This window comes from Nelumbo lutea, chromosome 1 (assembly GCF_056320005.1).
Source record: "Nelumbo lutea isolate HS-2025 chromosome 1, American lotus-T2T, whole genome shotgun sequence".
Taxonomy (NCBI): Eukaryota; Viridiplantae; Streptophyta; class Magnoliopsida; order Proteales; family Nelumbonaceae; genus Nelumbo; species Nelumbo lutea.
The window spans coordinates 125,032,784-125,048,012 of NC_142684.1; the positions used below are offsets into that span (position 1 = coordinate 125,032,784).

Here is a 15,229-nt window from a genome sequence, read left to right on the forward strand (position 1 = left end):
AACCCAAGTTTCCCTTTCGTTTATTGTCTGTAAGGTTACTCAATCTCTTCATTGTTCAGTAACCTTTTATTCTTCTTACTATGTCTTTTAGGATCTCAAGATGGGGAAGACAATTGGTAGCGGTCATGAAGTTGTACGATTGTACCACCTGGATGATCATGGTCCACATAAAGCTCTTCATTCATCTCTTACTCCACATCAGCAGCATTGTCATCTTGGTCATCCTTCCTTACATGTTTTGAAGAGGTTTGTTCCTACATTAGAGTATGTAACTCAGATGAAGTGTGAGTCGTGTAAATTGGGCATACATCATAGAGTATCTTTCGTTCCTAGAGAAGAAGTTGTAAATCACACCTGCAATAATATGAATTAACAAAAAAAAAAAAGAAACAAGAGAAAAGAAGGAGATTAAAGAGAGAGAAGTGATGGAGGAAGAAGATGGAAGAAGAAGAGAGAGTTGTTTTAAAACCTCTCTTCTGCACCCAATGATCTCTTTTATTCTTTTGTTGTAAAAAATAAGGACAATTACACGAGCTCCCTTAGTAGGGCATCCATCACTAAAGACAACAATAAAAAACAATAAAAAATAAGAAAACAGGCCCATAATTAAGGCCCACTACCTACTAACACAAGTCACAAACATAAGTTAAAGAAAAACAAAGAAACTAAGGCCCATTAGGCCCATTACCTCTATAGAAGTTAAGAGAATCATGAATCCTTTTGCTTTATTTCACTCAAATGTTTGGGGTCCGAGTCGTGTGTCTTCCTATAGTGGATTCAAATATTTTATAACCTTTATTAACGATTACTCAAGAATGACATGGATTTCCCAGTGTTTTAAAAGGCGTGGGAGGCGTACGCTTGAACGCCCTGAGGCGTATGCCAGAGGCACTGACACCTCTGAGGCATACGCCTCATGCACATCTGATATGAAAATATAGAAAAAAAAAAAAAAAAGGAAAGGAAAAGAAAAGAAAGGGAAAGAAAAGGAAAGGAAAGAGAAGAAAAAAAAAAGAGAAAAGGAAAGAAAAGAAAAGTAAGGGAAGGGAAGAAAAGATAAGGGGAAAGAAAATGGTTTGCCCCCTGTCCCTTCGGCTAGGGGGCTTCGCCCCCCCGACCCCTGCACTCCCTTTTCGATGCAGCCCAATTTGTTTTTTTGAGTTGGGGGGGGGGAACCCCCCCCCTTTGAACTACTATTATGCATTTTTGTTCTTCTTAATATAAAAGTTTTTTTATTAAAAATAAAGAAAAAAATGAGATCCCCCTTCCTTTTCATCCTCCTCATAACCCCCCTCCTCTTAAGGAGGCTTACGCCTCCTTGTGTTTGGGAGGCTTACGCCTCTTGCGTTATGAATTACGCGTCACGCCTCCACATTTTAAAACACTAGGATTTACTTAGTGAAGGCTCATTCCAAATTATTTTCTATATTCCTATCTTTTCATGCTGAGATAAGGAATCGATTTAGTGTATGCATTCAAGTGTTTCGTCCTAACAATGCTAAAAAATATTTTCATCATAGTTTCTAGTCTTACTTTGGTTCCCATGGTATTATCCATCAATTTTCTTGTTTGCACACCCCTCAACAAAATGGGGTGGCAAAACAAAAGAACCGTTGTGTGATTGAAACTACTCGTAACTTATTGCTTCAAATGATGAGTCGCCTTTTTCTATCTTATTTCCTTTTGTTTCCCCTTTTTCCCTTCCTCCTCACATGTTTGGTTGTGTGTTTTTTTTTCACAAATTAGGTAAGGGCCATTATGAACTTGACTCCCTAGCTATTAGATGTGATTTCCTTAGTTACACTCATACTCAAAAAGGATACAAATGCTATGATCCAATCCTTTGGAAAAGCTCTATTGTTCCTGTTGTTACCTTCTTTAAGAGTCTATCTTTCTTTTCTGGGAATGGACCATCCCCTTTTGTTCCTCTTTCTTCTGCCTCTTGTGATGTATTCATTCCTATTCCCATTGATGAGGAACCTCTCAGACCATCAATTCATAGAGTGTACTCTAGACATGATCAACAACTAGAATCATCATCAACAATTACTCCTATTCCAGATTTTGACCCACCACCTATGCCTTCACCATTGACAGGTCTACTATAGTTTGATCTTGATCTTCCATTGCTCTCTGTAAGGGTAAGTGTGCATGCACAAATCATCTCATTTCACGATATGTTTCACTTGCTCATTTGTCTCCTTCAAACGTTTCTCTCTTTTGTCCTTTGTTTCTTTGCCCCGTTGTTTAGGAAGTCCTTTCATCTCTTGACTGGATGAAGGCAATGGATGAAGAACTTCTTGCTCTTCAATCTAACCACACTTGGGACCTTACTCCCTCACCTCCTAGGAAGTATACAATTGGTTCCTGGTGGGTTTATACAGTTAAACATTGTCAAGATGGTAGCATTGAATAATTTAAAGTCCAACTTGTTGCTAAGGGATATATTCAGACTTATGGTGTGGATTATTTAGATACTTTCTTCCCGATGGCTAGGATAGACTTTGTACAGGTAATCATTTCCTTAGTTGTCCACTTTGATTGGCCCTTTTATCAGCTTGATGTCAAGAATGCCTTCATCCATGATGATCTTTAGGAGGAAGTGCATGTGGAGCAACCTCCTGGATATATTGCTTAGGGGGAGTTTGGCAAAATTTGTAAATTGAAGAAGGCCATTTATAGGCTCAAACAGTCACCACAGGCATGGTTTGGTTGGTTCAATAGTGTAGTGTAGGACTTTGGTTTGAAACAATGCAATGTTGTTCACTCCATGTTTAGCAGGGATACTTCATTCAGAAAGAACATCTTGGAAGTTTATGTTGACAGTATTGTTCTTACTAGCAGTGATACAAAGGGAATTAATGAGCTGAAACATTTTCTCTAGCAACATTTTCAAACCAAAGATCTAAGAACCCTAAAGTACTTTCTGGGTATTGAGGTTGCCAAATCAAAGTGGGGAATCTTTCTATGATAATGAAAATATGTTCTAGATATGTTACATGAAACCAGATTGTTGGGATCCAAACTAGTGGAAGCTCCTATGGATCCCAATGTGAAGATAACTCAGTCAGGGGGAGCCTTGAAAGATCCTGCAAGATATATGAGACTAGTTAGAAAGATAATCTACCTTACTACCACTAAACTTGACATTTCCTTTAGTATTGGAGTTCTCAACCAATTCATGTAGAACCTCACAATTGTTCATTGGGATGGTGTTGTGAGGGTATTGAGGTATTTAAAGGGTGCTCCCAACCATTGGATGTTGTACAAGAAAGAGTGAGATTTCTCCCTAGAAGGGTACTCAAATGTAGATTGGGCAAGGTCTCCAATGGACATGAAGTTATTGTACATTCTTAGGTGGGAATATTGTTACTCGAGAACAAGAAGTAGAGTGTGGTTGCTAGTAGTAGCTTTGAAGCACAATACAAAACAATGGCCCATGCTACCTGTGAGATGACTTGGTTAAGATATCTACTTCAAGAAGTGAACATTCTAGTTCATTAGCCCATTAGGTTGTGCGACAACCAAGCAACAAGACATATTGCCTCCAACTCAATGTTTCATGAAAGAACTACACACATTGAAGTTAACTGTCATTCTGTGAGGGAGAAGGTGACAAGTAGGGAAATTATTACTCCCTATGTTAAGTTATAAGACCCAAGTTTTGACATTTTTACTAAAAGTTCAGGGAGGTTAAGGATAAACTATATTTGTAACAGGTTAGAACTTTATGACATATATGCTCCAGCTCACCAGCTTGAGGGGGAATGTTAAAGTTAGCCTATAGGGGCATACTTGCCTTTTTCCAGTTCTTTGTCTCACTTTTGTATGAGTTTCACTTAATTAGGGGCATAGTTGTAATTTCAGCATTCATGGAATAGGAATATACCAAGAGTCAACAGTCAAGGAAGTCTTGTTTGACTTCTCCTTTTCTTCTACCATCTCTCTACTTTTCTTCTCTTTTTCTTTCACTTTTATCACTTTTTCTTAAGTCAGCACACAAACATGTTTATGAGGTTGGTATAAGGCCTGGCCATCTCTTGAAACTGGTCAAAACCCTGTGACTCTTTGTATTTTGCATATCAGTGGCCCACTAATACAACACGTACTGGCCGATACAAGCCAATATGTTGTAAAATTTTGATCCTTGTATTAAATTGATAATTTCTTAAAAATTGTTAATCCATGAGGCTTAAGCCTCAAAACATATGGATACACATCCAAAGATCCTAATGCCTCACCCCACATGTAGCGTTTTAAACATTAAGATCAAATCAAAGTGTTATATCTAAAAATAAAATTTCACATTAACAAAAGCAACAATATACCAGAACTTTTTTTCCCATAAATATACTAAAAAATAGATGAATTTATGTCCAATTAATTGAGTAATAGTGGTTCACTTACTTCATTGAGCTTTCGGAGTTTTTCAGCTTCTTCAGCCTGTTTTTTATCCCATTCCTCCTTGGCCTTACAGTTCATCATTATAATTTGACATCGAACATCTGAAGTAATAAGAGTTGGGTGTCTCGGCTTTTCAATATCAACCCTCTAAAAATATTTCACTTAAAATTAGGAATATGAAAATTAAAAAAAAAAAAAACATGTCAGCAAAAAAGAAAAAAAAAAAAAAGCTTACCTGCTTTGATAATCTGATTAGATTACTTATCAGTCCTCTCATTCTCTCCTCCACAGACTGTAGATTCAACTGCATAAGAATACAGCAAAAATGTACCACTATGGAAAATGACAAATTATAAAGCCAGTTATCTTACCAATGAAAGGCAACGTTCCACATCACTGCTTACACTTTTTATGCCACATTTTGACACTGTCATTAACACCAGATCAAGGTATAAATCATGCAACCAATTTTCTAGTTTAGCAAATTGCACAAATATCAATGGCAAGTAAACTGGAACCAGTTTCTTGTGGGTTCATAATGCTTTGGCAAAGCAAGGTGTAAATAAGCTCAGCTTTTTCAGGGACTATCTTGAGATTGTTAAGTAGTTAAAGCCTTAAAGGAAAAAGGCCTAGGTGACAGACACCAGCCTAGACAATCTGATGTTTGGCATACTTGTATATTTTTCTCACTTTTCAACTCTTAAAGAAAGTTTAACAGTTACGAATCAAAAAAAGTTGAACAAGTATCAAATATTCAAAAGGATTTCCCAAGGAGAGGGGGAAAGAATTTCTAACTAATTTCTGTCAGTTTCTTTTGAAGAGGTATTTTCTGCAAGATTAATCTTTCTTCTTCCTCTTGTACAACCCTTCGAGTTGCTTCTGAAGCTCGGATTTCCTCCTTCGACCCAGAGAATAACTGCTCTTCCTCTTCCTGTTCCAGAAAGAATATCCCGTGCACAATGAGCTTCTAAAGTACTCAATTCAACTGTTTGCTGTTATACTGCTAACTAACTTCTGATTCAGGTGTACATCACTACTGAGAACTAAAGAAAATACCATACCCTCAAATTAACTCCACTGACAGCAGTAACATCATTGAGCTGTTCAATGCTTTGATCAAGAAAGGCCCCAGATACCTTTTGTTTTTTACTGTATTGCATCACATGAAATGTTTTGAGACATCCGATGCTAAATGAGGATTAAGATTTATGATGCAAAAACCAAAGCGTGCTGTCATCATGAAGTTGTATGCTGTGACAAGAGAATCAATTCACCTTGATGAGGGCACAGAGGTTCCAAGTGCTTCAAGAGGTTTCTTTTGACCAACAGAAGGTTTCTTCAGGGGTGTCTTTGCACTAAGTCCAGCCCCAACTGGAGTGGCTGCAGATGGGATCTGGGTCCGCATCTGAACAGATGAACAAAGCAAATAATAATAATAATGAATATTAGACTAGAATATCATCAGAAAACTCTAACAAATTTATTTAACTTCTTTATTTGATATCTTAGTATTCTCCTTCATTTGCTTTTCAACGATTCTGCAATCAATTTACCACCCTTCATCTAACCCTTCTGCCACTGTTAAAGTTAAACCCCTAGATCCCGAGAATCCCTTTGCCAACTCCTAATCTATCACTAAATATTAGACCCTTGCCTTAACCTTATTTGGATAAGCATTCATAATCACCTACACATCTATCTACAGCAATCCTACTCTTTCCCTACGGCAAACCTGGTCTTCCTCAGCAATCTGGCATTATGACAATATCCCATAAAAAATTTAATGCCGTTGAGTATTTTTTTAATCAGTAACTTGACTTGGTTGAGGTTGCTCATCTTATGAAGATATTTAGGAAACTTTTTTCCATGGATCAATAAAGAAATTAGGATAAGGTTGTTACTTGTTAGAATGCAAAGGCCCTCTGTTTTTTCCCTAGATTAGGAAGTGGCATCTCGGCATTCAAACTCAATCCTCATGTTTGAAGCATCAATAGTTCACAAACTAGGCTACATCAAAAAGATTCCAACTTTTGAAAATAACCACTTGAAAATGCTTGGCCCCTCAAGAACTCAATCCTTTTAGTTGGCAAGTCACTCCCAAGAAAATTAACAAATGAAGCATGCTCTAATGAACAAGGAAGATTTGAGATTTTTTCTCTTTATATGAATATGAGTAAAGGAAGCAAAGTAAAATTGGCAATACCCATTCTTCGTCGTAGTAATTTAATAGTCAGTTTGTGATGTGGAACCATTCTTTATCTGTATATTAAATTGGATCCCAATAGGATATATAGAATTTTATTCTAAGCTAATTTGCTGTTCCTCTTAGAAGGAGGGGTAAACTATTATGCATGTGGCAATTTGGTCCTTGTTCTCAATATTTCCAGAGAATAAGAAAAAGGATTTTGAAGACAATGTTGGTCACTCTTTGTCAATCACCTAAGTAATGAAGTCGTAGTGGCTCCTCAGGTTTGGGATCCAGTTTTGAACATGTTCAAGGGCTTCTTATTGATTCAGTTACTTGAAACTGGCCCCTAATAATCTACTCTATCCCCATGAAATCATGGTCACACATCCTTATCTTTGAAAAATGCTAAGACAATGTAATGTTGGTCTTTTTGGTAGCAGCAAGAGTAGGGACCCTTGTGGAACTGATACTTGGGTTCTTATTATTTAGGGGCTAAGAGTGGCCCATCTCCATGGGATGAACAGATCAGAGATGCAAGGGATTAGACTTGTCAATGGGATGGTAAGGTCATTGAGCAAGGGTCCATGAGAATTACCATCAGGAAGATAAGGAGTTAACATCCAGGATTAATAGCTCATTCTCCTGGGTTCCCTGGGGTTACCAGAATGACCTCCCTAATGGGCTTGATTACCAAAATATCCAAAGTGGCACGATATTCGGTAAAACAATTCCTTTTCTGTTTATACCATCATAGTTCTTTTTCCTGAGATGCCTTTCTCTTTTAGGGAGTCATTCCTTTCTCTGTCTCCATTTCTTTTCTTCCCTTAGTTAAATTGTTGACCTTTGTTGAACCAAAAGAAATTACTAGTGGTTGTTCCATAAGGAACTTTATCTTTTTTAACTAAATAAAAATGCAAAGATGTACGTTCAGCTCAAAATCTTCCAAACAGGTGTTATCCCATGTTGCTATGCAAGATTCTGCAAGCAACTAAATCAATTTGTCATGATTCTGTAGAACGTGCATCTGATTAAAACACAAAAATACCTATGAGAAAAGCAAGCTTGGCATTACCATGGACTCTAGTTGTGCAGGCATGGTACCCAATACTGAATTAGTGGGCCCAATACTTGTAGATGTTGAAAAGGTCATCATAGTAGATTGTTTATCCATGGTTTCCTCCTGCTCAGTCTGTATAGTGGCAAAAGATGAACCCTGGGGAACTGACAATTGGGATTTGTGCTGCTGCTCAGCAGTCTGATCATTTTGTTCTTGTTTTACATAAGACACTGATGATGGAATAACAGTTTTATGCTCCTTAATTGATGATTGCCAGGGAACCGGACTTTGTTGTAATGTTGAATGGCTTGACAAGTGGGGAAGAGATCCTCCTGGCAATCTCTTGGATTCATTAATTGAATTTTGCATTTCATACTTAGGCACACTCATCATGTTCATAGGCCGAGTTGCTCCTCCTAGCTGAATTGATGCCATGCCTTGATGAAGTGAAACTTGCCTCATTTGTGAATCTTGAGTTTGGGATTTATGAGAAGTTGTTGTACCACTGATAACTGGTCCAGAATAGGCATGAGCAGCATGATAGTTACTAACTGCACTCCCATACATTGCGAAAGATGTCTGTGGAAGGTGTAAATGCTGTTGCTGCAGCTTATTAAGTCCTTGCATGGGAATTGAAGGGAGCTCCTTTTCCTGCTTAATCATGCTCATATTAGCAGATGAGATTTGGCTTGCATGTGTTCCCTGTGAATCTAACTGATTTTCTGAATCTTTAGACATCTGAGCACTGTTTTCTGTGGTAGAGAAAGTTGAATTACTCTGTGTTTGAACCGTTGAAGTGGGAACCCGAGACAGGTCAGTGGGTGATTTGTGGCTATTCTGATGAAGTTGTGCAAATGAAAGTGGATCAGTAAACTGTGATGCATTAAGAGATGGCATTTTAAGTGGTGGTGGTGGTGGCTGCTGCTGCTGATGTTGTGAAGAAGTTTGAGACTGAAACTGGAAATGGTGGGATCCTGTCTGTGGGTTCCGAGAAGCCTGAGCCTTAGCTAGTTCCTGATGTTATATGTGTTTTAGTTTAGAGACTTCTAAGTTTACCAAAACTACCATAGAAACAGTGATCCACTTGCCTGCATACGCACTTTGGCTAGTGCCTGTCTTAGCATATGATCCCCCACAATACTCTTCATGAGCCTGATGAATCCCTCTTTATGGATTTCATTTTTCTAACAGTAAAAATAATGGTAATGAAAATAAGGATGAGAAATAAATAACCAGTCACTCTAGAAAAGCAAGAAAAAATGGTTAACAAAAAAAGGAGCATGCTAGAGACCCACCCTCAATTTGGTAGAAAGTGTCTGAAGCTGCATAGCTCTGTCTTTATCAAGGTGAGGCAGTAAGACAGGGAGCAACAAACTAAATGATATTTGTTTGCCACGGGACATTACCTGGTCTGCTGTTGGGGCCTGTTGATTACTCATCTTATATAATGTGGGGTACTGATGTTGGCTATCAGCATTTTGCATTTTATCCTGATCTGAAAAGTGAAGTGGATTTTGTTCAGATATCTTAACCCCACTTTTTTGAGAAACCTGGAGAGAATTTTGTTCTTGATGCTGTTTCTGATCATCATTGGGCTGCTTCTGTTGCAAAGGGAGTTGAATGTGTTCCTCTGAGCTCTGGTTGTTAAAATCAGTTCCAAGTTGCATTGGATCAGCTTCAGATGGATACTGCTCTTGTGGTTGTACATTCTTTAGTTCTTGTTGATTTTGGCAAGTGATATTTTCTTTCTGTCTAGAAATTGGCCATTGTAGAAACAATTGACTGGATGTAGGATTTATATTATGGGACAACACAACTGCATGGTTTGTTACATACACCATGAAAAGTACATCTTTGATCAGGTAAAGTTACACAATATAGTTCTATGCAGAAAAAAAAATTCAAGAAGGATAAGAAAACAAAAAACTAAGTTGAAGATTATTGTCAGTCACAAGTTGGTAGCATGTAGGTATTAGGAGTGCATACATGCTTGAATGATGCATGCATACGTCCATGTGTATGTGTGGGAGAATGAGACGGTATGTTTGTGTGTGTACAAGTATAATGTGTATTTCAGAGAGAGAGAGAGAGAGAATCAATCTCTGTACACAAGCTTTAATCTTAGCATGGTGTTAAATATAATCAAAACTAGCACCTCATTTTGGTTTTATATGCCTCGTAAGAACTAATTACCATTCATCTATGAAACTTTTGCCATGCATACTTAATTACTTATTTCTATGGTTTTTTCAGAAAAAAACTTTCATTATTTCAAAAAACATATACATCCCCTGCGCAACAAGTCACTGTGCAAGAGATATAAAAAGTCAATTGAAATTAAAAAAAAAAAAGAAGAACTATATGCACAGATACAAAAAGTCTATTGAAATAAAAAAAAAAGAACTATATGCACATATACATCCTTTCTATACATTTTCCATTCTGCATGCACAGATACAAAAAGTCTATTGAAATAAAAAAAAAAAAAAGAACTATATGGCTTGTTTCTGAAGTACTTGTGAGCCCCTGCCCATGAATACAATATGCCCCATAAATCTTTCAATGAATTTTCTTCTGTGCCCACATAGCCTTTCCTTCTTTGGATAAACCTTTTAAGTGCCAACCCCATAGAAAAACCACCACAGATTTTGGGAAATGGAACTGAGCTTCAAAAGGTCCCAATAGCTTTACCCATATGCTCCTTGAAAACGTGCAGTGAATAAGGAGATGATCCAACTCTTCTAGGCTTCACCACACATTACACATCTGCTGGTTCCACCCTCATCCCTCCATCCACTGTTAGGCACTTACCCTAAGTTGCAGTCCATAACAATAAAGCAACTTTGGGGAGGGGGGCTACTGTCTTCCAGACTCTAGCCTCTGGAAATCTGTACATCTCTTCCATGTTCAATCTGCAGTAGGACTTAACTGTGAATCTACCTGATTTTTCCCACACCCAAATTCTTCTGTCCTTGACCTCTCAGGTGTGATTGTGCTGATTCTATGCATCAATTCCAGGCACTGCTCTACCTCACTATCACTCAGATTTCTTCTGAAAATGGGGCACCACTCACCTTTTTGAGAGAAAAAAAAAAAAAAACCTCTGCCATCGCACACTCCTAATGTGGGAAATCTCAAACCAAGAGGGTGAAAGTCTCTTTAGGGGTGCGATTACCACACCAGATATCATGCCAGAATCTTATCCTTGTTCCATCACCTACTACATAGTTAATACCTTTTCTTAAATCACTTAAAGACTTCTGAACCCTCTTCACACTGCATACCCATTTCTATGGGGTATAATCTCATAATATTTGATATCAAGGTTCTTAAGTAACATTCTAAGATGCCAAATATATGAATCAGGGTTGTATGCAAGAGGTTCAACTATCCAACTTTATTGTAAGATGTAAATATGAGATGTTCATGGTGTTAGACAGTTTTGCGTGCCCTTAGCTCCAATCAGTTTGATGTACTTATGGCATTTATTGTAAATGAATAAAGTGCATATTTGATTCATGTTATGTGGTGTGTTTCTATGTAATACCCTTAAAACTGGATACTATGAGATTTGTATTGGTTTAGAACGTTCACAGCCAGTGGGTCGGTCTGGGGAGACCTATCCTGATAAGGCTGACACTGATGTGCCGCCAAGTCGGTTGAGGTGGCCTATCTCTGCCACTAGGGTGAGACCCGAAGTACATGCAGTGTGGGATCATCTTGAGACCTTGAACCAGACCAGAATTCCAGTATTTCCCTGGACCTTGGCAATTAGTGGGCAAAACTGGAATGTTACACCTGACCCCTAGACTCGATTATGGTACCGCACTAGGTGGCGGATTGGGTCATCTTTGATATGCCAATTAGTGAGACCCTTGGAGGGGGTCAAAACCTGAGTATGTTGAAATGGTTCATTAACCCATCTGAGTGGGTGATTATAGTGACAGGATCAGCTCCTTTGTCGGACAAAGATAATGATCGGGGAAATGCTCTCTGGTGGAAACCAAAACTGCCGACAGTTGAATTCAATCGTTGTAATTTTGTTTTGCAAGATATATTTATACGATATAATATATATACTATAGGTTTCTAAAATTGTTTGCAAAAGGTTTTAATCCCCGGGGTCCATGTAAGAGGAGAGTGCAGCATTGTACCTTGCAGTCCGGGGAGAGGTCCTCCCTTGTCGGGCAATGTTTGATCATTATGGATTGAGAGGTTAAGTGTAAGGCCATTGAAAGTTAAACCTGATGGGCTAATCTTACATCTACCCATAGTCCTTGGGTGTTACAAGGTGGCATGGCCCAATGACTACTTATTGTAAGTGTTGGGCCCATAGAGTCCATATGATGGGCTCAAGGGGTTCACTGGGCTTTCTAGTGAATTCGGCTAAGCCTTGTAAGAGAGACTGGGCCGAACCCTTGTGGACGATGTGTAGATCAACGTTTGGGTCCCACGCCATACAGAGAAAGCCCAACTAGGCAGCAATTTGGAAGGCTTAAGTGAGTACATACACTTAATGGGCCAAAAGCCCAATACGAGCTGGTCTAATTAGATTGGCTTGAATGGGGTGAATCTGAGATATGGACCAGCCTTAAAGGATAAGGGAAAGTCCCTATCCACTTAGTAAGAGTCCAGATTTGAATATGTTTCAAAACTGGAAACTCCTAATCAAATTAGGAGGGCTGATCATGATCTGCAGATTAGATAAGGACTCTACCTTATCACTTAAAGGGATCCCTTTAAGATTATAAAAGGAGGAAGGGGAGGCAACCTCAAAACACACTCATCTGAGATACAGATACAACATAGAAGAGAGAAATCAGCATACAGTGAGACTGTGACAATTTCTCCCTGCCGCCGCCGCCATTAGCAGTTCATCTCCACTCACGTGGTATTCATCAAGAAGGGTTCTTGATTTCAGTTCTTTGTGAAAGAATTGAAAAGAAATTGTGCTCACCTGTCGTCCAGTGGGTTCTTGCGAAGGATCCAGTTCTTGTGAAGAACGTTGTTGATTTTGCTCCGTCCTACACTGCGCCATCTTCAGTGGGAGCAGTCTTTGGTGACTTTTTTGGGCGTGAACACCTTCATTGGGGATACTAATTCTCCGTATCAAGTATTTCCTTCTCCTATTGTTTTGTTCAGATCTGGTTCAGTTCTTGATTCAAGATTGATTCTTGAAAATCAGTTTTCTAAAATAGGGAATGTGATTCCCAGTTGTAGGAAGGAAAGAATTTTTTGAAATTCGCCCATTCTATTACGCTTTATCCGGGCGTCTATATGATGGATCTTTCCATTCCTTCACATGGCTGGTGTTGAATGTAAGCATCTTACTTGTATGGATACCATGTATAGGGTTGCTATCTTATAAGCAGATGGATGGGTATATGCATGTACATGCAAGAAAAAAAACCATAAGTTAATACATTTCATTCATTTTTATCGATAATTGAATACAATTGATAAAAAGAGAAAAGGTGTTAATGTTATTCTTGTTAGCAGGGCACAAATTATCTGAAGGCCTGAGGTGTGTATGTTTGTCTGAGAATTCATATTTAATTTGCCAACCTCTTTTGAGCTCAAGGGCATTCTGGGTAATAAATTGCTAGATCCTATAGCTCCATGTGAATTACTAAATTTCAAATAAATATTTCATTTAGATTTTTTTGAAAATAAATAACAAGGAAAAAAGGCAATGAATAATCCAAATCTATATTAGAAACTACCAGCCCAGGTTGGTATACAAATGTTAAAAAACTTTTAGTTTGCCCAAACTATCTTATCAAATAGTCCTACAATCCTATCAAAAACCACCAACCCAGGTTGTCACTTTACTTTCGTCCTTGGGCATATTGGCAATAAATTTCAAAGAGGAGGTTTTCTTATGTTGATTTTTCAGCTCGATTTACATCATTGCAAAGGAGCAATTGAATGCAGGCAAAAACTAATTAAATACGTCAAAGAATGCGCAAGCAGGTCAGAAATCATACCGCTGTCAGAATCTGATGGCTGAGAAGTAGAAATATCACCTTCAATGTCTCTATTTAGTGCAGCGGTGAAAGCATCTACATCTGCCCCTGAATGTATAGTGTCATCCTGAAAATACTAACAAAATATAATTTTAAACAAATAAAACTCTAGAACACTCTAAATTAAATAGGTATGAAATGAAAATAACAACTCAAAACGGTAGCGGAAGATAAAAAAAACGTTGGAAAATTAAATAAATATGAACTTTGAAAAATATGAGATAGATAACCTCGTCCTCTTCGAGGAGCTTCATGATGGAAGGATCCATCTGAACCTTCTTTGCTAAAATACAAACAAAAGGCCAAGAGAACCACTTTTTCTTGGTTGTCTGTCTAGAGGAAATTGCATTGTTTCCTCTACGATAATGGAATTCGAGGTGCTTCAAGCGAAGTTATCGTCGTCCCGCGATCCAATCTGTAGGTTAAAATGGAACGGCTTTTTTTTCTGCTCCTAAACAAAACCGCTCGAGAGGTAGATTTAAATTCACCAATAAATTTTAAAGCCGATACCTCCATAATTTTCCCAAAGTGAGGTCTGAACTCTGAAAGAAGGAAAACGCTTTTCTTTCCGGTCAACCGCCATGGCCAACGATTTGGAGGGAGCCCGTGATATATATAAGTTTCTGCTTGTCACTCCTATCTGCTGCCTGGGTGTAGTGTGGTGCTGAAACCCAATGAAAATGTGACAACTGTCCGGGACGAGTGTAAGAAAAAATCAGTCTGTGGGCCTTCAACGACAATCCTGGAGATTCACGCATGAACCCGCCAATGAGATACGAACACGTTGTCATTGATAGGGTGGCCACGAGCCAAGCTTTTTATGAATTATTCAAGCTCGGTTTGGTTCGGCTTAAACCGAGCTTTTAGTCAAATTCAAGCCCGATATATAGACTCGTTTATTAATTGAAGCGAATTTGAGACCAGTGAAGCTCAGCTCATGAGACTCGCAAGCCTAATATTAAATAAATAATTTTTATTATATATACATATATATAATAAATAATTTTATACATATATAATAATATTTTTATTATTTATGTATAATAGTAAATAATTTTTATAATTACTTTTGTATATATAATATTAAATATTTTTTTGTCTGGAAAATAAAAATAATAATAATTTTATACATATAATTTTTATTTTCAAAAAAAAAACTTGTCTTATAGTCGAGCTCAAACTTGCGAGTTATGAATCGAGCCGAGCTCAAGCTCAAGTCTCTAGCTTGAATCAAACTCGAGCTCAACTCTCTAGCTCGAATCGAGCACGAGCCTATAATATTCCTACAAGCCGAGCTCAAATAGCCAAGTATTCGGCTCGAATCCATCCCTAGTCACCGGGTCTTTGGTCGTTAACTGGAATGTGCGGTTGAACCAGGCACAAAATAACAAAAAGCTTATTAAAACCCCTCTTAGTCCAAACCCTCCCTCTCATTTTCTCTATTTTCCTCCACTGAACCCTCCTACCCCACACACCAACAAGCACACCACATCAGCCGTCGTCCGTCGACGGTAAGAACTCTAGTGATATGTTCAACATCCTCCTCCTCCTCCT

General features: G+C 38.2%; 1 protein-coding gene across 6 annotated transcripts in view; it reads right to left on the bottom strand.

Annotated features, from left to right (window-relative positions):
- The window catches only part of LOC148877347 (transcription initiation factor TFIID subunit 4b-like), a 32,714-nt gene extending 18,452 nt beyond the window's left edge, over positions 1-14,262 (bottom strand). The window contains exons 1-12 of one of the 6 annotated variants that reach the window (XM_088985353.1): positions 13,906-14,257; positions 13,637-13,751; positions 8,945-9,465; positions 8,738-8,833; positions 7,665-8,663; positions 5,679-5,809; positions 5,466-5,553; positions 5,200-5,335; positions 4,776-4,831; positions 4,640-4,696; positions 4,408-4,551; positions 149-254 (exon numbers count right to left, since the gene is read on the bottom strand). In XM_088985353.1, the coding sequence (XP_088841479.1) occupies positions 189-254; positions 4,408-4,551; positions 4,640-4,696; positions 4,776-4,831; positions 5,200-5,335; positions 5,466-5,553; positions 5,679-5,809; positions 7,665-8,663; positions 8,738-8,833; positions 8,945-9,465; positions 13,637-13,751; positions 13,906-13,944 (2,448 nt within the window). In that variant the 5' untranslated portion in view covers positions 13,945-14,257 and the 3' untranslated portion in view covers positions 149-188. Of the gene's footprint in view, positions 1-148; positions 255-4,407; positions 4,552-4,639; positions 4,697-4,775; positions 4,832-5,199; positions 5,336-5,465; positions 5,554-5,678; positions 5,810-7,664; positions 8,664-8,737; positions 8,834-8,944; positions 9,466-13,636; positions 13,752-13,905 lie in introns of all 6 variants that reach the window. The other 5 variants (XR_016113081.1, XM_088985339.1, XM_088985321.1 and 2 more) reach the window with 5 other exon arrangements.
- Positions 14,263-15,229: the final 967 nt, after the last annotated feature.